This window comes from Myripristis murdjan, chromosome 3, assembly GCF_902150065.1.
Source record: "Myripristis murdjan chromosome 3, fMyrMur1.1, whole genome shotgun sequence".
Classification (NCBI taxonomy): Eukaryota; Metazoa; Chordata; class Actinopteri; order Holocentriformes; family Holocentridae; genus Myripristis; species Myripristis murdjan.
In genome coordinates this window covers 4794173-4820079 of record NC_043982.1, presented here as the reverse complement: position 1 = coordinate 4820079, position 25907 = coordinate 4794173, and the positions used below count along the sequence as shown (strand labels likewise).

General features: G+C 41.7%; 1 protein-coding gene across 6 annotated transcripts in view; it reads right to left on the bottom strand.

The window, feature by feature from the left end:
* kifc3 (kinesin family member C3) overlaps nt 1-25907 on the bottom strand; it is a 62449-nt gene that overhangs the window by 26951 nt on the left and 9591 nt on the right. For 2 of the 6 annotated variants that reach the window (XM_030076976.1, XM_030076968.1), the window contains exons 1-3: nt 20632-21916; nt 2680-2800; nt 153-295 (exon numbers count right to left, since the gene is read on the bottom strand). In XM_030076976.1, the coding sequence (XP_029932836.1) occupies nt 153-295; nt 2680-2800; nt 20632-20904 (537 nt within the window). In that variant the 5' untranslated portion in view covers nt 20905-21916. Of the gene's footprint in view, nt 1-152; nt 296-2382; nt 2636-2679; nt 2801-5034; nt 5261-20631; nt 21918-25907 lie in introns of those variants that run through there. The other 4 variants (XM_030076961.1, XM_030076985.1, XM_030077004.1 and 1 more) reach the window with 4 other exon arrangements.

Here is a 25907-nt window from a genome sequence, read left to right as displayed (position 1 = left end):
CTGTTCAAAACTCTGCAACTGCAAACAACTACATGGATGCCACTGGAGCCTCTGGCTAAATTCACAATCAGAATGGAGTGACCGGTCAAGCAAGCTGCTCACATTGTGGACACACAGTCGGAGTCCTGAGGCCAAACAGCCCAGCCCTGTACCTGAATTAGCAGCTGCTGGCTGGGGGTGTTTGCTTCTGTGAGCTCGGCAGTCAGAGAGGGGCGCTGCGAGAAGGCAGTGGTCGGCAGAGACAAGAAGGAGCCGTCCTCCTCACCATCACTCATCAGGAAGTCCACTGAGCTCGCTACACACACACACACACACACACACACACACACACACACACACACACACACACACACACACACACACACACAGATAGGGCAAACAGTCAGAAAGACTAACGGCAAAAACTTACGGACACAAGAATGTGGGTTTGGGTCTACTAGGGCTGCACTGTAATGACAAATAAACAAAGCAGTTATTTTTCTCAATATTGCAATTGCAATGTAACACACAGACTATTTTTTTTTTTTTTAACCAAAACCTGAAATGTTTAAGATTCACTCTGTTTGAATACAAAATGCAATTTAATCAATAGGCCAGAACCAGAATACATGTTGAAGCAAACTTTGGGTGAGTGGGATGTATAGTTACCTGAACGTGATACGTATTTATGCCTCTCCTTTCACTTCCATAGTTTGCCAAAACAGCTCACAAAATAACACTTTTAGTGCATAAATTCCTTCAAAGCAGATTATGCAAATACATAAAAAAAAACAACTAAAAAACAAGTCCCAGTACCTTTTTTTTCTCCGTGTAACTGCAATTATTTGTGAAAGCACTATTAGACGTTACCTACCAGATCTACTTTCCAATTCAAATAGGAAAACAACAAGAAAAGAGCCATTTAATGTCCTCAAAAATGGGTACCAGGACCTGTTTTTTAACACTGGTATGATCCACTTTGTTTGCTTTCATTTATGTGCTAAAAGTGTTATTTTGGGAGCTGTTTGTCACGCTGAGAGATAAACACCATTGTGGACTAGCAGTCCAGGGGGAGCACGGAGCAGCTAATGAGGATACTTGACGCCCAGGTAAATATACAAGCCAGTGTTCACCAGTCTGACACAATATTTACCTCTTGTGATTTGGAAATAGCAGTTCATATTGTGACTGTCAGCTCCTTTGGATTAACTGCACAATAGTCTCCATGTGTCCCGTTTGTTCACTGTCCAGCAGCTGTTCTTTTCCACTCAAATTTCTTCTCTGCAACTGAATCACTTGACACTACAAACTTTTATCAGCGTTTTACTCCCTCGCATTGCCTCTATTTCTAACTTTTCTACCATCTGATGAAATCATGTAAGGTAGTGAATACCATGGAAAATAGTAGAACCAGATAATGGCTGATAACAACCAGTCACATATTAACCTGCCAAAGAGACACTGTGTGTGTGTGTGTGTGTGTGTGTGTGTGTGTGTGTGTGTGTGTAGGTACACGTGCACGTCTGTGTGTGTATGTATGTGGTGGAAAGTTTACCAGTGTATAGGGCCTCAGTCTTATCAACCCAAGAACAATCAGTACACTGTGGCACAGGCTGACCCGGCACAAACTCAAAATTCAGTCTCAAGGTATTAAGGAGAATTAACCACAATGCACACAGACATTATTCATGCTTGTACACTTTAACTGCAGGCAAATCTTCTTTAGCCAAGGGCTAACACACCAACACAAACAAAGCTCAGAATTTACCTAACACAGCAACATTTTACAGTCTCTTAAACAGACACACACCGCAAAGCGTTTGAGACAAGTGTGGGAAAATGCTGTGCAGTGTTTTTTTTGTTTGTTTTTTTTTGATGACACACTAAATGATGTACCACTGATGGCATCTGTAAACACACCTCTGGACATTAACACTCACTATGTGCACACACAAGGAAATGTGCACAAATCACCAGGAACACTCACCTGTGGACAGTCGCGCATAAAACCAGAATCCGACCCATCTCACCTCCTCTATTCCACGTCTCTGCTGTCATTTCCTCTAGCGGACTTCTGACAATGTGTATTTGTTCTCTCACTGCTTTGCAGTCCCCAGCTGCTGTTTTCTCTTGTCTGTCTCGGCACAACCAGCACTCTGCCTCTCTATCGTCACCTTGACTGCAAGTGTATTACTGCAGGGAGATGCCAGGGGACAGGCACACACACACAGACACACACTGACACACCAAAATATCCACAATAGCTCCAGTGTTTGTTAACCTGCCCCCCTCCTGATCCCTTTACCGCCACAGTAAAGGGATCAGCTTCGGAGTTTTCTACTTGCTAAACAATCTCAAGGGAAACAGCCAATGAACCAGCAAAATCTGATATGTGCTGCTCACCTCGTTTTCCTCTGACAGCAAGACAGATAGAGAAACGCTTCCCTCCTCTTCCCTTTACTGTTGAGCCTGGTGCCGATCTGGCTCCATTCACAACTACCAGGTACAAGTCACTTGACCGTGCTGTCAGTCGAGCAGCACACACACACACACAAACACACACACACACACACACACACACACACGCTTCCCTTCCTCTCATTCATTCACCCCCGCTCTCGTTATCTCTCCTCTGTCATGCCAAAAATGCAGCTACACTGGTTTAGCTCATGTCTCCATGGTGCTGACGGACAGCCTCACCATCCAATGAGATGTCTTTCTTCCAGAGCTCCTGCAGGCAGGGGGCGTGGCCGAGATCCCAAGTCTTTCTTGTTCCGAACATGACCGCCGGGCTGAGCAGAGCGCTGGACCGCTGGACCGGCTGGGTGGAGAGAGAGGGAGGAGGGAGGGAGACGCAGAGAGGAGGACAGTGTTAAAGGGGAACCAAGAAAGGTTTTTAACTCTCTTTCAGCGCTCAAATGTGTAACGCTCTGATGCTGCCCTTTTATTAATCTTGGATGTATGGTACAGTTTTACATGTAGTAGGTTTAAAGCTGTGCCATCGACTCCTATACAGTGACCTTTGACAGGTGACCTTTTTTCTGCTTGGTGGCCATTTTGGAAATGTTGTTGAAGGCTGTGTTTGAAATCGCTTACTTGCTCAATTGTTCATTATTCATTATAGTATATAACCTTTTGGACACTACATGAAAAATGATTGCTTAAAAAAAAAAAAAAAAAAAAGACACCAGATATGTGTGTAGCGCCGCTGGATGTGACCAACATCTCATAGACAAAGGAAGTGCTAAAGACAGGTTGAAATGAACCCTGGGCTACAAGAAGCTCAGGGCTTTTGTTGGTCTAGGGCTAAGAAATGCAAGTGTGAAAGGTAAGAAACCACAAGACAAACACTGACAACAGAGATGACTCAGGCTGGTTCTAATCATGCTTTAGGTGTCTAAACATAAGACAGTAGATGGATTTAGTGTTTTTTTTTTTTTTTTTCAGTAGCCTGTAAGCTACCATACGTGTAGGTTAACTACATGTAAATTAAAAACACTCCTAATACAAACTGCTGAACTTGCAACTTCAACTTCAAGTAAATGTTGCTTTAACGGCCGGCTGTACATGATGCAACTGAAATGCAACTTCAGTTCTTCTTTGGGAAGTTGTGCATGAAAACCATCCGGTGAAAATAATGAATTAGATTTGCATCATCATTGGGAACGTTCCATATGGGGATGGGGACATAGCAACAGCAAAGAAACATAGGAATATACAACCTCATGCTCTCCTTCAATATCAGTTTTTAAGAGCTGATATTTTTAGATTGAATTCACTGACAGCCAACATCCAGCATGACCATATTCAGGCTAAAATGCTGCAAGTATTCAGTGTTTCCAAAAGAATGTTATCCTCATGGGATAGATCATGGGACATGAGTCTCAATTAAAACCTAAGATAATGAGATTCAAAGACAGAGTGACACCAAAGACTCATGTCCAGCACCCCTGTGGAAAGCCTGACCCGTATTTCAAGAAAACGCAGTGTGCCTGATCATCCACATCACACATAGCATGGCTACATACTAAAACTTCTACTCACTGTGTTCAATTTCCTGCAAGCAACTAAACAAGGAGTCAGTCGGTGCCTGTGTAGTCAGTCAGGATGGAAGAGACACATGTTGACCTGAACATGTCCCCTCCCTACTGTTTCATCCTGTCTGATCCCCAGAAATGTCTAAGCATTGATTAGTTGGATGTTTGCTGGTAGGCTATAGTATAGAGCAGGGGTCTCAAACTCATGCCATGGAGGGCCAAGAGGCTGCAGGTTTTCATTCCAACCAACAACTCCACCAGGTGATTTCACTGATTAGTCCCGCCTCTCTGTTTGGAGGTAGGTCAGATCAGTGAAATCACCTGGTGGAGTTGTTGGTTGGAATGAAAACCTGCAGCCTCTTGGCCCTCCATGGCACGAGTTTGACACCCCTGGTATAGAGCGTTTGCACAGAGATCTACATCACAGCTGATTTTTAAAGTGGAAAATCCAAAACACTTCAACACATTTTGAATTTCCCCTTGGGGAGAACGAATAATAGTAAATCTAATCTAATCTAATCTAAAGTTAAAAACAGCTATTTGTGATGCATGATGCATTTCTGGGTTTTTGTTTTTGTTGTGGGCTCTATTTCTCTTAGCTGAACATGCAGGCATACAGGTCACGTCACATTCAGATATTTCCATTAGCTACAATTAAGTCTGAGGGCAGAAAATGTTTCAGTGCTCCTCAACAATAAACTGCGAACCCTCATCAACAATACACATCAGATTTTGATGTCAGTCTCTCAATCAAAGAGCAAACCAATGCTTCTTTCTAGAACTGCCATTTTGCACCATCATTCAACAATCATACAGGAAGATATCCAACACAGAAAAAGCAGAGAGAGCAATTTTTCTATCCACAATAACTGTGTCTATCGAGCCTGTTCTTTGGGATGGTCAACTTGTCGCAAAACAATTCCTGGAATGAATTGAACACTACAAAATGATGAGTTCTGCAAGTGCAAGAGGGTTGGGGGGAGTTGATTTGAACCAGTCACTCCAAGATCCTACCTACCCATCGATATCCAGGCCGTGTTTTGCGCTCTATATGGCAGATGTAGCGCTCTCTGTCCCTGTCCAACCAGCCCTTGTTGATAAGAGCTCCTACCCAGCCTAGCATGCTGGCTGTCCAGGGTCCTCACATCCTCGATTGACCAGATTACTCTCACTTACTCATGGAAACCTGGTCCTAACCAGGAGCTAACCTAACCCAAGGCAGCGATGTGTGCCACTCTGACAGCTGTTCCTCTCAGGTACTACCACAAGTTTACAACTCCACCCACACGGACACAGACGTGCACATAATCACAGACCTGGAAACAGTTAACCCACCTTCAGTCAGTCTGCTGGATCTCACATGGGGATTATCAGTGTCTGATCCTAGACCAGTGGTTAGAAAACCTTTCCAGTGTGGATGAGCACACTTAACTGTAATCTTTTAAGCCCTGAAGCAGATGGCCTCATCTGCATCTGAGGAACACAACTTCAGATCAAGATAATCACTGAGAACAGATTTGTTCATAGTTTTTTTCCCCCCAATCAGACCATATTAACTTAACAATTATTAATGGTGGCCTCACACTTCATAGCAGGGATCATCAACTACATTTGTCCAAGGGCAAGAAATTTTCTAAGCAGACACTATGGGGACCAGACTTTCAAAAAACTAAATTTAAATTTATTTTGGCCTAACTAGCTTATTATTGTCTAATATTTCCACTTTCTATTAAAATTGATGTTATTTTTATTACCCTGTGTCCTTGTGAGCCTAAAATACATGGGAAATCCAGAATAACTAGATACATAAGTAGGCCTAGAACATGCTCTCAGAAAAGCGCAGACCTCCACCAAAGAGGCAGGTCACTGAGGAGTGATGGCTCAAATCTGTGATTCCAGAAACTTAACTGCAGAATGCAGTCCTGATTGGCAGGAAATATTAATCAACTTTTACCAGTTTTGACCCTATTGTGCAGTGTCCCGATTGGTAAAAAAAAAAACAAAAAAAAAACGCTTGCAGTAAGAGAAGCATTTCAAATTGTCTGCCAGGCAAGCAAAAGCCAAAATGAGAGCATGTAAAAAAAAAAAAAAAAAAAAGAAAGAAAACAAAATGTTAAATGATAACTATGGGTTTGTCCCCATGTTTGCATGAAGATACTGCATATGCCACATTCCTTTCATAAAAAAAAAAAAAAAAAACAGGAGCATGGAAGGAACATAGGCCGCTGTTTTTCAGTGCACAAGCAGCGAAGCAAGCGCAGCTTCATGAGTGAGATAGGCCTGAGTCCTGCATCGGGTTGTGGAGGGTATTTGCGTAACGCTAACTTGAGTAACTACTGTCAAGATGTCAAGCACTAAATTGAGTAATTAATGTCGAGATGTCAAAAGCTAACTAAGCACAGTAACTAATAATAAGCTGACAGGAGGATTTATAACACAGATGTCAGAGATACAAGCCTGGGGCTAAATCCAGCCCATGAGCACATCTCATATGACCCCAAGATGTTTTGGAGGGAGAGGGGAAAAACAATACCAACGATAGTATAGGAAAGTACAGGAAAAAGGCTTGCTGCTGCACTGAGTGTTACTGCATTTAGCTCGTTTAGCAAACATTTTGTCAAAAAAGCTGAAGGTTGAAGTCGAATATAGAGCAGTTATTTTCCTCTGGGAGGTAAATGGCAAACCTGTATGCTATACATTTGTTGCATTTCTCTCTTCTGCTTTAGGAATTCTAACATTATGTGTTATATTCCAGAGCCAACATGTAATTTCCCATTGATTGGTTGGCTATAAATTGACTGATCTAAAATAATAAATCAGAAAGCAGCCTAATATATCGATGTGCCGACTTGAGTCTTATTGACATTAGCAGAAAATAATCTGGCCCCGTGATGACTCATTTGAATGAAAGAGGCCCACTACCTGATGTGAGTCTGATGCCCTTGATTTATAACATCTTTACAACCTGTGGGTTGAACACATATTTGGAATCAGTAAATTATTCCTAATAAAATTATTTCCTGCTCAGTTGTTTCTGGTGTAAGGGTTATTCTGTGGACTGGATGGAAAGCTTTGGCGGGCCTGCTGTGGCCCACGGGCCGCCAGTTGGCAAACACTGCTTTATAGGATTGGTTAGGTATTTTTAAACCCAGGCCATATTAAAATGTTAATTCCCATTACCCTTTTGCTGCAGCTTCTTGCACGCATACCAGGCTGATTGTTTTCAGCCTCTCATTGCCTTAGATCTGCCCACACTGTTCTGCTGCTGGCTCAAGAACGTTACACAAGCTACAACTTTCTGGACGTCTTTCTGTGGTCCTCTGAGGAAATTTACAAAGGTTTCCCAGGGTCTGAAACCAGCACCCAACCACCTGACAAATGTGGGTAGACTCTGTCACTATCAGGCAAGTGGAACAAATTTACCAGACACATTTTCTCAGCAGCTTCAATTCTACCAGTCAAAATACCTGCTAGATCCAGTGCTAGATCCCAGAAACAGATGACACCATGGCACATACTCATACGGCAGTTTAAAGGAAAAATTCATCCAAAATACAAAGATATTTCCCACTTAACCCTTGTATCTACTCATCCAGATAGCTTCTGTGATCTGGCAGTTTTCAAGCTATTGAAATCCCCTCGCCTTCTAGCAACAAACTATCTGAATGGATGCCAGGGAAAAGCAGGAAAATCTTTTGGATTTTGGGTGCACCGTTCCTTTAGGGGGGGCTGTGTTTATCCATGTGTCTGACATGTTATCTCTAAATATTGCACTGCAAAAACGCAAAATCTTACCAAGATTATTTGTCTTATTTCAAGTCAAAAATGTCTTATTTCTAGTCAAAATATCTCATTACACTTAAAATAAGACATGATCACCTCAGAAGTAAATTGTTTTTAGACAATTTTCACTTGTTTCAAGTGAAAATTGGCTTGAAACAAGTGGAAAATTTGCTTGTTTCATTGGCAAAATTTGCCAGTGGAAAAAGTGAAAATTCACTTGAAATAAGTGAAAATTAGCTAGAAACAAGAAACAAATTTTGCCAATGAAACAAGCAAATTTTCACTTGTTTCAAGCAAATTTTCACTTGAAACAAGAGACAATTGTCTATAAACAAGTTACTTCTGAGGTGATCATGTCTTATTTTAAGTGTAATGAGATATTTTGACTAGAAATAAGACATTTTTGACTTGAAATAAGACAAATAATCTTGGTAAGATTTTGAGTTTTTGCAGTGTGACGGGGTACTGCATCTTCAAACTGTGATCCAGCATTTAGAAATTACACTCTCTGGCCTAATGAGGGTGCTATAAATAAATATTAAAGATTTTACCTCAAATGCCACTAGTGGATGCTGTTACTGACTGCCCTACATCTTTTGTGGAAGACAACACAATTGCCCGTTTTAACTTTGAGGCGCTGAACTTGACACGTTCGGCAACAAGCGGCACATTTACAGTGGGACTCATTCTGGCTACAGCCTCCAGTGAAATACATGGCGGAAAAGATGAAAACCACCAGTGACCAGAGTAGCACTGAACCATCAATCTATTCAGCGCTTCATCTCCTCTCAGTCCAGGTTCCTCAGCTGTGACCTCTGCACAGCTGAATATCGTTTATGACAGGAGAGGACAGGCTTAGCATAAACAGGATCAGACTTTACCCCTCCACCACACGCACACTTTCACTGCCTAAATCCTCCGTCCTCCTCCTCCTCCTCTCACAGGTACCCCTCCCCACACACACACACACACCTCTGTACTGCATCTCATTAGCCTAATTTTATTATCTTAGTCTCTCACCAGATACACTTAACATGGAACTATATTGCTCTAAATATTAGGGGAGTAATAGTATACCAAGATTTTATATTCAACATGACTTGATACTCAGTTGTTGTTGTGTTGTGTTAATTATTTTCAATTAACACACACTGATATGCAGCTTGGTTTGGCTAAAAAACAAAAAACAAACAAAAAAAAAAAAACAATTCTGTTTTCTAGTTTTAAACAATGAAATCATACAAAACGGGCGGTGGGACATTTCTGAATTACTTAACTGCCCTTACCTACAATGACAGTCATGTGCTGCTATAAGCAGTGATAGCGTGACAGATAACAATATGATGCACACCTCTCAGGTGCAACAGTAGTAGCTTAGTTCCACACCTGTGAATCACACATTGCATTTTTAAAAAATATTTCTAGTGATTCATACAGGTATGCTGTTGCCCAATTCAGGCACCATTTCTTGGTTGAAAAACTATTGGGGCCAATCAGTGCCGCTGTAGGGCGGGACAAATGTTGCTGACGTACTCAAGCTGTGCCAGAGCCAGAGAGATCACAGCATATTAGCTAACACTGGCTAACATGAGAAAATGAATGACAAAGTTACAGACGCTGCTATCGACATTGTTTTAAATACATTAAAACTAAAAACTCAAAGCAGAGCAACGCTGTGTGATCACGGCATTTCTTAGAGGGTAAGATGTTTTTTTCCTTCTCAAAGGGATTTGGCCAAAGTTTAAGTTATCAACTAGCCCCTTGGAAAAGATTCATTGTGTGTCAAAGTGAGCCCCTCACTTTGTAAAGCACATGTATCCAGGCCTACAAATTAACCTGACTTCAATAAGTCATTTGTCCAATTGTTTATTATTGGCTTTTTGGCAGTATAGTATGCCCATGACCGCACATGTCAACTCACTTTCACACCACATCTTACACTGGTGTTGTGGAAATCCACAAATGTTGCCCAACAAATGACTTATTCTGATATCAACATACCTTCGATACTTAAACCTCAAGGATAAGAGGGTATTAAATCTGACAAGCTGCTGATGCAACGCAGTGGAGGGAAGGTGCGGATTAAAGTGTTATGGATGGAGAAAGTTGTTGACAGACCAGTGTGCATGCATAAATGCACACCTCCCATACACACAATATCACAGCAATATTAATCTTGACAGCTGCTGACACGTTGATACCTACAAACTGTCCAGTCTGCAACCTCAAGTTTACATTTGTGTGTTTGTTGGATATTTCCAAAACACTGTGCATATACTCACGTGGGATTCACGTGTTGCCAGTTCTAAAGCTTCCCACCCCCCATTCCACATATTAACTCTGTCTGGATTACCTTGGCATGTGAGGCTGTGCTAATGTACATCTGTTTGATACAGATACCACATTCATTTGTACTCCTGATCACGTTCCCCCTTGGTCACAGCTATTTATAGCCCTTTACAAAGACTACGCAGGCAGACAATTACTACAGAGAATGAGAAAACCTGAGGGAGGGTGGGGATAGAGATTTTGTGGAATATTGTTGAATATTTAAAATCCAAGTCAGTCATGTTGCCTGATAAGAGCACAGCTAACAGCAGGAAGCAAACAGCTGTGACAGTCTCTCTCCACATGTGGATGAAGTGGAAGGTCAAAGAAAATGGCAGTGGTCCGGGACCACTTACCGATAATTATTGATAAATCGATTACAAGTTATCAAAAAGAGACACATACTGTTTATTTATGTTAGTTTTATTTATGTTAGGTAACCACTGACGTACTTTGTGGTGACTGGCTTTGAATGTCATACAGCCCATCAACAACAAAACAAAAAAAAAAAAAAAAGGAAAGAAAAAACAAAAAACGTGCCACTGGAGCTAAGCACCAGTGTGAAAGAGAGCGTCTGATTTGTGGTCACATTATTAAAAGCAAGATGTCGACAGCAGCATGTGCCATATTACTTTGTTCCGTCTGTGTTCAAGACCAACTGACGCCCCCCGGTGGCAAAAATAAAAGCTGTCACTGAAGTTCAACACAGAGTTGGCTGACCTTTTGATGACTTCAGGGCTGGGTGACATGGGCAAAATAAAGTATCACAAATTCCTCTACACCAATATTGTGCTGACTATTGGTACTTTCACAAGTAATTTATACAATGAGATTTTCAATAAACAATCATTAGTAGAAATGTGGATATGATGACCAAGCAGATGGAGGCAAGTAACAGAGCAGCCACAATAATCTATTATGTTAACAAAACTGCATCCGTTAACTGTAATGCAGCCTGTAATAAAACCAGGGAAAGCCAACTCTTTACCATATCACAAGATTATGATATACAAAATCCCAGGCAATATGTAGTCTCATAGCACAATAGTGACATAAGATTTATATATTGCCCAGCTCTACTTGAGAATACTGTCAAAATAATAAAATAATGATAATTGTTAATTATTTTGTCCCAATATATTGATTTTTTTGTTGTCATCCCAGCTGTAAATGGCAATCTATATTTAGTCCAGCTTTACTGGGGGACAACAAAGCAATCAGGGTTACGGACAGCCATGAATGGTGTTTGTAAGTGGACAGATCAAAGTTTTCCATCTTATTGTGGGTGTCCATGAGGGCTGCAATTTGAGGAAGGTGGAAAGTTCAAACTAGCGGGCTAATTAGCACAGCTTCCCATTGTTGAACAGCTTAAAATGCACATGGTAGAGACAGTAAGATCTTACTTCATGCACCTTTACTGTCAGGTAAGTTGCATATTTAAGTTTAAAAAAAAAAAAAAAAAAAAAAAGACAATACCAATGGTTTTGCATGTTCAGCATAATATCTGCAAAATGTAAACTTCACATTTCTGTTCTTCTTTTCCCAAAGCAAACAGTCACATTTTGCTGTCTTTTATCCAGCCATTCATTCCATTACGATATGAAAATGAACTTTCAGAGCCTTCAGACTTCCTTCACAACGGTATTCCATCACCGTAATAAAGTTGTCCACATTAGTTTTCCTAAAAGCAGCAGCACTGTTGACACTGTGACTTGAAATTGGGCGTAGCGAAACTGCTCTCCAACAAACACAGTCCCAGGGGAAACGCTCTCAGTTCTGTGGTTTATGAATGGTGATGACTTTGTTAGCCACAGAAGCACAACCTTATAAGGCGCATCTTTCAACCAACAATTGTGTCTTTCACACAATGTTGTGAATCCTTAGTATTCCCACATGATTTGCACAATGGTTTGCTGCAATGTGAACATGTGGGTAAGTTGTTGTTGCCTAACAGGCTGCAGGGCCGGTGCGTTAGCACGGCTGAAAAGACAAGCCTTTAAGCCGCCGCCTCCCAGCGTTTTCCAACGCCAGGTCCATAACTAACAAAATCGACCAACTGTGCCTGCACATCGCATCCAACAAGTGTTTCCATGACTGTTGCATTTTTCTGATATCAGAGACCCGGCTATTCAACTAGCAGGTTGCACGATGCTTTCTATTCTGCCCTGCACCGAAAGTACTGAGCCCTAATTTTGTTGCATTATTATACCGTATATGATTGTGCAATCACAATAAAGATCTATCTATCTATCTATCTATCTAACAGGCAAAAAATAAAATAAATAAATGAATAAATCACTGATATGGTGCTTAAAAGGCTTTCACATTTTTATTTTCCTCTGGGGACAATGAAAAATTGCCAGAGGTCCAATGTGGACACGTCTCTGAGGACACAGCAAACAAAAAGCTCTTCATTAGACTAACCTGCTTTTCACATCCACAACTTAAACAAACCAAACCAGGCTTTCATGCTGTGCAACATGGCCATCTGCTGCAGTCTGGCACTTTCACTGTCTAATGGTTTCTAACTGGCCTCTTGACCTGAAGCACAGACTCTGTATCTGACGGCTGTATGTGCACATCCCTCATCACTCAAAGCTGTCAGAGAAGCTGCAGCAGTGGCTCACTAAGCCACAAGGAATCATCACGCACTGAGTGATGGATGAATGGAGCAGAAATGGATAAAAATCCTTTTCAATGGAAGCAGTTTTTATAGAACACGTCAATGGCCCTATGGAGACAAGATTTGCAATGGCAGTGGAATGTCGAAGACGTCTCATACAGCATGCCAAAGTCAGAAAAACTGTTTTTACCCTTTTCAGCAGATTCACTGATGATATTGATAATGTTACATAGGAGGTCTCCTGTGTATGACAGGCAGTTACTTTACTTTAATGAAGAATGTAACATCTTTCAAAAATGTTTTTAATATTTTTAGTGAACAACATAAATAAGCTTCTAAGAGTCATCTAAAACATATATGTACCAAAAAAAAAAAAAAAAAAGGGAATATGTTCTCTTCAATATTTAGAACATGCATTTGCCCCAACGATAAAAACATGAGAAGCAGAACCTTCATTTTGAAAAACCACTACTATGTTACCCATGGACCAGTCTTGTGTGGCCAGACCTTTCTCCACACTTTGTTTTAGTGCTGTGCCAGGGGTGGAGAACTTGAATTAAACTGAATTTGAATTTCATCAATTGTAATTTATTTACATATTATAAATTAATATGACAGTGCTAAACAATAAATGTTTTCAATATGAACATGAGGCTTTTTGGTGCAATCTGAGATTAGAAAAATGTTTTTAGGCTATTAAGGAACGTGTTAGGTCTACAACTTCAATTCAAATCAGTCTGACCACAAGCAGTGATGATATAATAGTCATCAGGCTGAAGTTATTTGTTGGATAATTCATATTTCCTTCTTTCAGGATACCACAGAAGGCAGGGAGAGTGAAGTTACTGAAGCAAATAATAGAATGCTCTCTTTTCTCTCTCTCTCTCTCTCTCATTTGATTTGCCCATCGGTTATGATAAACTGCTCAGGGATAAAATGACCATATGAATAATGTCAATTTCAATCATGCTAAAATGAGAACGTCATGCAGGAAGTACCCGTGATTGAGGTAGAGAGGCAGGGAGACAGAGAGAGAGAGAGAGAGAGAGAGAGAGAGAGAGAGGCAGAGGCAGACAAACAGGTAAGGGTTAACATACTATAGTCAGGACTCCTATGGTCATGGACACAGCTTGACATTTTAATATATAAATGGAAGGGGGCATACAGGGGCATGGTTAGGTCTACAACTACGGAATGGGCTGCAGGTCGGACCTCCTTCAACATGCTGCTAATGAGCGCTAAATTAATGTGAAATTGGTGAATAAAAATTTACCACAATGCAGGCAATGATGTGTCTGACGCTCAGAATATCCTGAAGTCGGACACACTGGCAGCTCATTGTGTAAAGCACATACTACATCATACTGAGGCTACACTGCAGCAGCTTGGGTGCAAATCTGGCCCAGACACTTTGCTGCACGTCTGCCTCCACTGTGAGTGTCTAATAAAGCAGAAATGGCCAAAAAAATAAAAAATAAAAAATTTAAAAATCCTGGGGGACGAGCCACGACCCCTCGCTTAATGCGTCATGAAACCTTCGCCCATGCTTGAGTTTCTTGTTTTCCGCCTGTGGCAAGTAGCTAAATAGTGACATAGTGAACCCATGAGCAGTCACTTACAAAACAGGTATGGCCACCAGATGACAGATGAAACAAGATGAACCAATTAAGTGCTGAACTTTGGCAGCGAAAGCGCCAGGTATGGTTAGCATGTGATTCAGCTGAATCCAACAGTAACTCAGACAGACCATTCTGCTCCTCTTCTGTTCAGCTCTCAGAGAGACTTAAAAAAAAAAATCCTTCCTCTTCCACCTCCTCCTCCACCCTCCCCTTTTCACTAAACTGGGTCAAATCATCTGCTATTCCAGCAACCATGCGCTCAGTGTCAAAACCTGTCTGCTCACAGCCACACTGCAGACGAGCAACATGGCTGTGCTGACTTATGGCAAAATAATACACCTCCACCCCGCCCCCATCACACCACCATTATTTTACAGGTATTATAATATAAACACACACTGAGGAAGATAAAAAAAAAGAAAAGAAAAGAAAAACGTATAAAAAGGAGGATTATGAGAACATGTGACCGAACCCATCCCAACTAAGCACCCAGCGGGGAAAATATCAATATGCTGCTGTTCTCTGATGGACATAATCTGAGTACACAACACACACACACACACACACACACACACACACGTATTCAGGTCAGCAGTGGGAAACATAATATTCCCTCGTGGTTGGGTTACAAGCCCTTCTCCATCTCTGAATTACACCAGCCATTTCTGCCTTCCACTATCTCTTCCCCTCTCTCTCCCTACAGCTCTCTTCTGCATTGCCTACTGCTCACAGACCCCCCCCCCCCCCCCCCCCTCAGTCTCTCCCTTCCCAACCATCATCCCTCCATCTTTTTCCTCTTTTTGTTCAGATGGCACTTACCTCCCTCCCTGCGGCCTGACTGTCCTGATCATCCCTGCATCACTGTGGCGTCCCTGTTAAACTGATATATACACACACACCCACACACACCCACACACACACACACACACACACAGGAGCAGGCAGAGATCTGTGTCAACGGCACCAGCCAGCCCCTTTACTATAAAGCGTTTGTCTCTCTAATGCGCGCACACACACATGCTGCTTCCTCTCCCTGTTCCTTAGTAACAGCAGATATCGAGCCAGCATCATGCCTCCCTGTAGCCCCCCCCCCCAGCTCCTCCCACCCCTGCTGCCCCCACCCTCTCGTCTCCATCCGGCAAAGGAATAAATATTTCAGCCACAAATGAAGCATGGCGCTGCTCAGCTCTCACCCCCCCCCCCCCCCCCGCCTGAAATATTAAACAGCAGTGCGCGCGTGTGTGTGGGCTGATCATGTGCTCCTGCTGAAACACATGACAGCCCCACTCCTCCTTTCTTCTAAAATATTGAGGGTAACACAAGACACTATGTGTATCTTGTGTTTCACGTAGACACTGTGTGTTTATGTGAACCCCCTCACCCCCACCTCCCAACACAGACACACACTGTGTGATGCCGTCGCTGTTATGGCACTACACCGATGCAATGACGCCATCTACAGATACTAAATCCGTCCCACTCTCACACCCTCAACTGTTAACAGAGGGATGATGGGTAATAGAGTTTTTCATGTCATGCAATGTAAGCCAGTAAATCGCACGCTGGTGCTTATTTATTTATTTATTTTCCGAGGTTGCAACACAGCAGCAGTAGCTCAATGGACTCCACAGTGAATTATAAATGAGACACACTGCACCCAATTTCTAAAACCAGCACCTGCGATGGTACGACTCCCAAGCCTCAAAGTCACAAGAACTCAATTTGGGCAGCATCATGCCTCCTGAATTTGTGTAGATTTCCTGTTGAAACAGTACAATATGTTTGGGGTAGGACATTACATTGGGGGGTATTTATTTAAAATGTAGGTCAGACCAGAATATATGTGATGAAGCAGGAAGGGGTTATTATTATTATTAGTAGTAGTAGTAAGGCCTAGTAGTAGTAGTAGTAGTAGTTTAGCATTTAGATTAGTCGTAGTATTAGTTTATTTAACCAGGTAAGTCACATTGAGATCGAGAATTCATTTCGAAGTGAGATCTGAGTACATAAAAAATATTCATAAATCAAAGAAACTTACTAGCAAAAACTTAAAGCATAAGCATACGTTATTCTAGGTGCTTGTCTTATGAACTGAATTCAGTCCATGTTAGTATGCTTGGGACAGTCTCTGCATGACTCGATTATCTCACACAAACCCAAAACAAGACACAGCGTCCTAGCAGAGAGACAGCAAAATGTGAAAAGTATTATATAGACCATCTTTGACATCATCATATCATTGCTTATGTTTATCATTAAAATCCTGTCATCACTTTTATTACATATTCATGCATATTCCATTCCATGCTTATTATTTATATATTCCATCCTGCAATATTAGAAAAGCTTTAAGAGACTACTTTGATGCTGTCTTTTTTTATTAAAGAATTTTCAGGACACACCTTCTTATGACCACACGCACCACCACCACAGGTTATTCTGCTCTTCCTTGCGCCATGACCAACCTTTTCACAAAATGTTGCGGTGTTAGGCTATATGAATCCATCTGAATGGATGTGATAGGCCACACCCACTGTCATGCCTTATTTTAGCCAATCGGCCTAATGTGTGTCTTCGTTGCTCCATGACCAAGCTTTCCACAAAATCTTAACCACATTACAGTAATCTGTTCATTATATGCCTTTGCTGTGATTGACACCACTGCACCCCGTTTGACCAATCAAGCATGGAAATTTTATCTGCTCTTTATGGGTTCTTTCCACAAAGTTTTCTGCAAATCCATTAATAACATTTTGAGATGTCCTGCTAACAAACAAACAAACAGACAGAATGGGGTGAAAACATAACCCAAAGCCAACTCTGTTGGAGGAGGTATTAAAGATCAAATGAAACCGTTACACCTAAAATCAATCCTGCAGTTCCCTAGATTTCTGAAATGACTCACTAGTCAGATTTCCATCCAAATATATCATAAATTGTAATTGAATTTTCAGGAAATCTGCGAAACAAAATGCAAATTTATGCGCGTTTCCATCCACTTCTGTTATATGAATATTTGGAGTTGTTTAATCGAGGTAAGCAATAGGTGGCACTAATTCTTCAACCGGGTGGTTTTATACCACTGCAGAACAAGAGGGCAACATGATGACGTTTTACAGGCGTGTTAGTCAAAAATCAAAACTTTGTCGTTTGCTATCCAGTATAGCATGGCTTGGTGTCACCTAATGTTTTTTCGATCACATGCTCTTCTGACACCATGCTAAATTCTGTCATGATGTAACGACAAGCCGGCCGGTGTCCAACACAGCTGGGAGCTCAGCAAAAAAGCATGAATCAATTGAACCACCATAAAGAATTCTGAAAAACTAAAATAGGCAGACACATAGGAGGCTGGTGTTTTGGGGGATGGAGAGCCAAAAGCAGAACGAAATTACACTCAGGAATTTCACCTGGCCTGAGGAGTCAGAGTTTCTGTAACCCAAACAGCACAGAGGGCAGGGACAGCAGCCTCCACCGTTCCACTGGTCAGATTAACGTCTCTGGTTACATAACATATGATCTGAGTCTGGGTTCATGAGAGCCAAGGACCTGGACACAGCATGCTGTAAAGACGCCAGGAGTCAAAAGGTTATGGGATTTCTGAAATTAACGTTTCAAAGTGTAGCGGAGAAACAGTGGTGGATAGAAAAACCCTGTGATCTCGTCTGTCCGATCCACATTCCTGTGTAATGTGAGGAACGTCACGGCTTCCTTTAAAGAGCTGCTATGAATCTGAGTGATCAATTTAACTGCCACATACCATGATAAACCTCCAGCTGTGTGCACTGGGTGGAACGCTGGTGTGTCAACACACACCGAGCACAGTTAACACCAACCCAGCACAACTATTTGTTCAAATTCCTTGATAACAACTGGACAATGGCAGATTGCTAATTTGTTTATAATGTCTTTACTTATCAGAAGTGCAGCTAAACTAACTGTAGCAATTTAAGTTCCCATGACTTTTTGTTCCTACCCCTAATTTAGTTCACTCAGTACCAAAAATGTGTCTAATTCATGTTTAACACAAAGTCTGCATGTCTGTACACATGTTGGACCACAGTATATTGATTTGCCAATATAATCTATTATATATCAGATGACAGGTTATCAGTATTGTCCAACTCTGATGCAACAGAAGCTCCTGCTGACCACACCTACAGGAACAGTCAGGGGAGGAAAATGGCATGATATTGGATCTTTTCACATTTATTCATTAAGTGATGTGTTTTGGATATGAATTTTTCATCTAAAACGCAGCAGTATATCACAGTTTATGTACCATTGAACAGCTGGGTTGGTAACCTACCCTAAAAATATAGTTCAGATATTTTGAAAAAACAAACAAACAAAAAATTTCACTCTTCTCTAGCTGTTGTGTAGGACAGTAGTGGTGCTATCTTCTTCTCAATGTTACCGAGTGCTGGATACTGGCTGGATGCTCCAAATGCTAACTGTCCTGCCAGTAGACTTGCTAGCATTTTTATAAATAACTGTCTGAGAAGATGAGGAGGGCCCCCTTTACACCTGGTATTAACATGTGTCTTGTATCCAGACTGTATCGGGATGTTTTTGAGATGGATTACATTTACATCTGATATTCACGTGTCCTCAGTATCCTTATTTAGAACCGACTGCGATCCGATCATACTGTACCGCACATCACCTCCTCTGCTAGGACCTTATGGATTCACTGTCCTTACATACAGTAACAGGAGCAGCCAACTCACAACTTGTTTGGGAATCATTTCCATTCATATCTAACTTTCAACTGTTTTCGTTTTATCCGAAGAGACCTGTCATGCAAAAGCTGCACAATTTTACATGCATGCTATGATTCTCTCCCGTTTGTCATACTGTATCACGTCATGGTCACAAGCCTCTCAAGTCATTCTGAAACCCGTAGTAGCAATATATAAGCAAGCAATAAAAATTATGGACCAAAAACCAATGAGATGGCACCACTGTGGCATCCTGAGAAAACACAACTTTCTTGCATTTGAAAACTTCATAATTTACATTAATATCAGACTGGTTTTTAAATGTCTTCATAACTATGTATCACCCCTGTTTTCTGCACTGATAAAAAGACGCCAGAGCTCAAGCCAAATAAACACACGGGCCTCCCATAATGGTGACTGCATTGTTCCCAGGTGTACAACATCATTTGGACAGTGTGCCTTCTCAGTAAAAGGCGTTAACCTATGGAACACTCTACCCACTCACCTGAAACTGGAGACTGATACAAATGCTTTTAACAGAGGACTAAAAGCATGGTTAAAAGCAAAACAACAATGTTCACATGTATAAATATGGACTTAGTTTATTATTGTTACTAATATCACTGCTGCGAACATGAATTCTGTATGTTTTATCTTTGTTGATCATATGCTCTGTGTTTTCAGAAAAGCCACCTATGGACTGGTGTTGAAAAATAGCACGTGTGCTACAATCGCCCAAGCAAAAGCATCTGGTCTGTCCACTGGGACAGTCTCAATGTATTTGTGATGTCCATATCAAATAAAAACAAATAAAATAAATGAATAAAATTTTCACAGTTTAGATGGCACTGCTCTCTGACAGAATATAACATAATGTGATTTATTCTGATCAATTTCATACTTTATACATGGACTGTGTGTGTTTGTGTGTGGCAGCAGGGAGGTATGGCAGTGACACAAGAGAACATGTTGCAGAAAAATATATTGTATTAAAATTGCCATGTCTCGCCTTACTGCAAGGTGAACGGTGGTATAAATTACATGTACTGTCCCGTCACAGTTAAATACATTTATTGGAAGCCCTGGATGTGGACTGCATGTGTGAAATGAATCTGCATTTACACTTCTGTTACATGGTCATAATGCGTCCCGCTGCATTTACGTCTGTACTTTCATGTGGGCAACCGCTGTCTGATTGCAATATGATCACACAAAATGCAGGTATGACACTACTACTGTCATACCTATAGCTTTTTCAACAGTTCAAACAGTGACTGAAGGCAAAAATACTGGACTTCAAAAACCAGTATTGGCCAAATCTTATTGTTTATTTAAAAAATTTCTCTTTTCTTAACTAATCTCATTCAACAGTAACAGTCTAGTGATTTGAAAGGGCCTCTTAAAGCAGGAATCCTATGTGTTGCTATTTGGACACACTCTACCCCTCTTTATTCTTTTCACCCAGGCCTGTCTAGATTATCTGACATCTGTTTATCCTGACCTCTCCTGCACATCCTCTCTCTCCATCTCCCTCTTCTCACCTGCACTTGTTTTCTGCTGTCAGGGACGTTATGCAAGCTGTCTCCTCTTCCCTGCTCTCCTTCAGGCCTGCAGCTAGCCAGCCCACGCCGGTCCACAGCCTTCCTTTTGTTCTCGAGGGTCAAACCTCTTCCATGCTTCCGAACCCCGGGGACGCCCTGCCCCACAGAAGAGCCTCCGTCCCCGGGCGGGCTGGTCCTCGACTCCAGGGCCTTGTGGCAGTTCTTGAAGAGACTGTGGAGGGTCAGCACCAGCAGGGTGCACAGCACATACATGATCCACCTGATGGAAGTGTGTTGGTTTCTCAAAACTGTCCTCCTCTGCTAGGTCAACAGATGGTTCTGCTAATTAGTTATTTATCTTCCATCCTCAAGCTTTGTGTCAGAATCCCAAGAGGTTAGATGAGACCAGTGTAGAGTATCCACTTGACTTGAGTCGCAGGTTTCATTTGGTGTGGTTTGTTTTCCTTTCGAGTTTGCAGTCAAAGGGGGTGAAATTTACCATCAGCTTGTCAAAGAATCGAAAGTCTCGCTGGCAGGTTTGCCTCTTCAAAGTCAAAGATTTCAAGTTTTCTTCAGGTTTTACATGCTATTCAAACACCTATTAAACCTGAATATATACTATTCCATAGCTTTACAAGTAGTTTACGGTCATTGGAAAAAGTAGAATGCAGACGGACTAAACATCTCTACAAGGTGAACAAAGCTAAGCTGTCTTCTGTTTCTCTATTTAATGGACAAAGACAAACACACCTGTTTATATATCTCACTTATCTCACCTCTCATCTTTCGACCTGCCCACTAACAAGAAACAACATTTCCACAGAACTGATAAAACTTTTGAACCTTGCCCTGTTGTTACTGAAATTACTTTCCCTTTGGCAAGTTGACAGCTCCTGGGTAACCCAAGCCTGCTGCAAGCGGTTCAGTATCTCAGTGTAATTCAAGACACTCTCGCCTTACTCTCGCACGTAAAGACAAACATCCTCCTCCCAGTTCACAGCACCAGTGAAAGAAACGGAAAAATAAAATCCACAGTTCCACCGCATCATAAGCCAATCATTTTCCCTACACAGTTAGCACGTTTGATCCAGTGAAAAGCTGAGGCAGTCTCCCCGAAAGTGTGGGTCATTCCTCCCTCCTTCTGCTGGTTCATTAGCTCAGTCCCTGGCTTGGCTGCATCCTGGTTGAAACAGAACTGTCACGCCTCTCAGACTTGCTCTGTCCCAACCTCGGTCCCGTCCTGCACTCAGGAGATTAATGCACTGGCAGGTTAGGGCTTCACCTCCATCAGAGTGAGAGAGAGAGAGACCCATATCCACTCTCACCATCACTTTCCATGTCTCGCTGTGTCCCTCCCTCCCTGTCTTCCAGCCATCTGTTGTAGGATAAGCACCGGAATGGAGCAAAGCCGCTGGTGATGTAACACATGATAAAGTATACTTATGTATTTATGTAAAAGGCAAACTGTATAAAGCTGCTCCACGAGATCTACCATTCAAAACTGATCTCTGATCTCCTATTGGTCACCACATGAGCGAGAGGGGTGACCTCAATGCTTAGTGTCCTTCAAGCCTGAATACCGTCCTGGTACGTGACACTGAAAACCATGTGAACAAAGGGAACCTGACACACCAGGAAGTGACAGTGGAAATCACAGCCAGTGAACTGTGATGCATGGACCTGATTGGTTGCTGGAAACATGCTGGAAACAGTGTGCACAGGGTTTCTGTGGGCTACGGCTCTTCTGCAAGAACAAAAGTTCAGCTTCCACCCGAGTGATCTTTTTCAGGGTCTTAATTAATCGGAGAGCAGCACCGCTTGCAACCATCCTCTCTCTCTCTGGCACACTTGGGCACCCAAAAGTTCTGTATGTTATAATCAACTGGTGTTTTCCAATGATGCTGACACCTGAAGAAGCCAACTTGACGAAACTCGATGTGTACCTGAGATATGTCACTGTGTTGGTCAGCCTGTCAGCAGTTAGATCCAGAGGGGCATATCTGCAGATCTACTTAGTGGATCACCATGAAATTTGGTGACAACATTCATGTTGCCAAGAGGCTGACACCTGGCAGTGTAGGTGACCTTTCCTCTAGTGCCATCAGCAGGCCCAGCAGGCTGAGTCAGAGATAACGTGTTTGTTTGGATTTTATCCATTAAAAGTTTTGTTTCTTGCAAAGTAGTTTGGCTGCTCACAGTTTTTGATGTTTGTTTGCCTTCCGAGTGCCTAGCCCTTCCACTGTGAGCAGAGAGATGTGTCACTGTTTGCACAACACTACATTACTGTTTACAGACACACTTATTAACAGAAGCCAGCCAGCAAATTGTAGAATTTTAAGATTCACTTCTGTTTTCACAGCTGAGAACATATTAGGCCTACTCTCGGACAGAGATCAATTTAAATCAGTTTTATAATCGATAGGTATTGTAGCTTAACGCCACAGTTTCATACATTAATGAAAACGCTGCATTGTACACTTTTAAATGGCACTGACTAGTTTAGAGGCCAGTTTTGAACTTTCCTGCATTTGTCTCCTAACAAAAGCTGAGTAGGAAAAAGCATATTTAGCAGATTAGAGCTGATAATTGACCTCACACTGATAATGAGCGGAGCCTCTAGGCCTTTTGGCTTGTTCACTGTCACTGCACTGCAGAAAATTTCCAGCCTCTTTAACCCAATTGGCGCCTTGTCACTGCAGCTCATGTCTGTTTTGTAGCTGTGACAGTTATTCACTGGATTTGGCCCTAAGACATCGTTACAATTTAAATCCAACTTTTGTCACTGAAAGTGTTAGAAACACTGCATGCATTTCTGATTTGTCTTCTAATCGTATTTGATTTTCCATCTATGTGCAATCTTAGTGCTGCAATTGTTATAGGGACAGTGCTAAAATTAAGAAAATTTTACTGTGTACTCAGAAATGTGAGGAGTTTTTTGAAAGAAAGAAAGACATGTTTACTTTGCTTTATTTTCTGGTCATTATCATTTTTCACTTCTTTCATTTTTATATCTTGTTAACTTGCTCATCGTCTTTTTCCCCATGTTTTTGAAAGAAATAAAGTATATTTGCTCTGGTTAAGACACGTACTTACGTACTTAGATGAATGAAATCTGGAACCATTTATGCAGCCAATCAACAGCTGGACATTTTGTGAAATTAATGAAATTTGAAAACCACTGATTTGTCATGATCTTATAACAATGACAATGACAGTAATATACCAATAACGGGTGAATATTTGGAATCGAATATAGTGATCACTTTATAGCATTTAGCCCCATTGACTGTCATTAGAATTGGTCCAATATAAAAAATTTCAAACCAGTTTGATATTAAACCATACACCAGACTGGACCAAATCCACTGAATTTTACCACCAGGTGTTCCAGCCGATTCAACCAATCCCAGCTGGAACTTAAAGAGAGCTGCAAGGAGCCCTACAGACCGCTGTGTGAGTCTATTGATGGCGGACCCCTATTATCTGCATATCCTTCTTCCTAACAGTTCTAACTCTATAACATAACAATTAATAACAAACAACAAAATCTTCTTAACAAGGCAAAACCATGGCACACAACAATTTGTGACACTAACACTAATAATTATACATTTAGAGACTTGCACTGCCCAACAGCATGCTGGGTACAGCTCACTAGCTAGCAAGGTGTTATAACAGTCTGCTAACAGCTGGGAGAGGCTCCGTCGCTGCAGAACAGATGGAGGATGAAGAAAGACACTGGAGATGAACGACAAGTACTTGTGCCAAAGAGAGGTGATGTGTCTGCTGTTTGGATTTTTTGTTTGTTTTAGAAAAATCTGATGTGTGTGGTGTGCTCTCTAGTTTCAGGAACTTTGGGAACACAGACTCCGACATGAACTTGACCAGGTCCTAGCAATGTCATTGCCCTTGAGGATGTTTACAATTCATTGACTCCAATAATTTAACAACATGTTAAATTATTATTATTATTTTAAAAATGTAAATTACTTATCAAACACACCTGTGATAACATAGATTTAAAAATAAGCCAGAGTGATACCTCTTCTCTGAATAGACAAGCTAAGCCAGTGTGCTGCTGACTCCAATAATTTAACAACATGTTAAATTATTATTATTATTTTAAAAATGTAAATTACTTATCAAACACATCTGTGATAACATAGATTTAAAAATAAGCCAGAGTGATACCTCTTCTCTGAATAGACAAGCTAAACCAGTGTGCTGCTGTTAGCCAGTGAAAATAGAGCAGAGTGGCGACTCTTCCAGCTACCGCAGCACTGACATAGATTGTGTAACAAAGTGAAATCTTCTGTGCCTTTGCCAGACATACGTTCATATTCCACTCAAAAATGACATTTCATTCAATTTATGCAAAATCCCGCCATATTCCGAGTAGCAGCGCAACTTTGGTGGCGTTATCCTGGTAATATCTGCCCTGACGACGTGCTAACATCCGTGCTAACTCGCACTGGCTCTGCCTCATCATCGAGCCGCGGCTCGCTCGGCTCGTCGGGGATGCACTCCCCTCGGCCTGGGGGTGAACTAGCGGGCTCATCGTCTCCTCCAGTGCTCCTCCGACTTCGGAAAAAGAAAGTGTTCACGTATCGACCATAAGATGTCGCCATTGCGCTTTCAACCGTATCACCAGATGTGGTTAAAAGCTCCATATACCGTCTTTGGTATCACTGTTTCTGGTGCATAAAAAAACCTATTTAAAATAAATAAACAAGCGACGCTTAGCCTGGCGGGGGGGGCAAGAAAAGCCTGGCGGCCCGCCAGGCCTATAAAGCACTGGGGGAAACCCTGAGATATATTTCCTGAGACTGCCTTGCTGTTTATCTAGCTCCGCGATCAGTGGGTCCAAGTACAAATGCAATACAAGCTGGATTTAGTGCTGCTGGCACAGGTTGTTGATGTTGAGGTATTTTTTAATTTGCCGAAAGACTCGTCATGACAAATGCTGGTTCAGCTGGTTCGCATAAAATCAATCCCGTCCAAGCTCATACACTGGACTGGACAGGCAAAACCAGAAACCAAAAAGCTAGCGCCACCATCTTCACTTCTACTCTCCAACCTATATCACTGGCTGACATATATTCTACTCTTCTACTATTAGAGTGCTGTGCCTTGTGGTGCACATGCATTTTGATTATCAAAAATAACGGGCTTCAGGCTCAGGACTGTGGTTCATCCTACGTGAAAGCCCTGTTGGTGTGCTATGTAGGACACCGAGTGTTCAAAGCAATAAAGTGTCTGTAGGCTGAATCCCTATA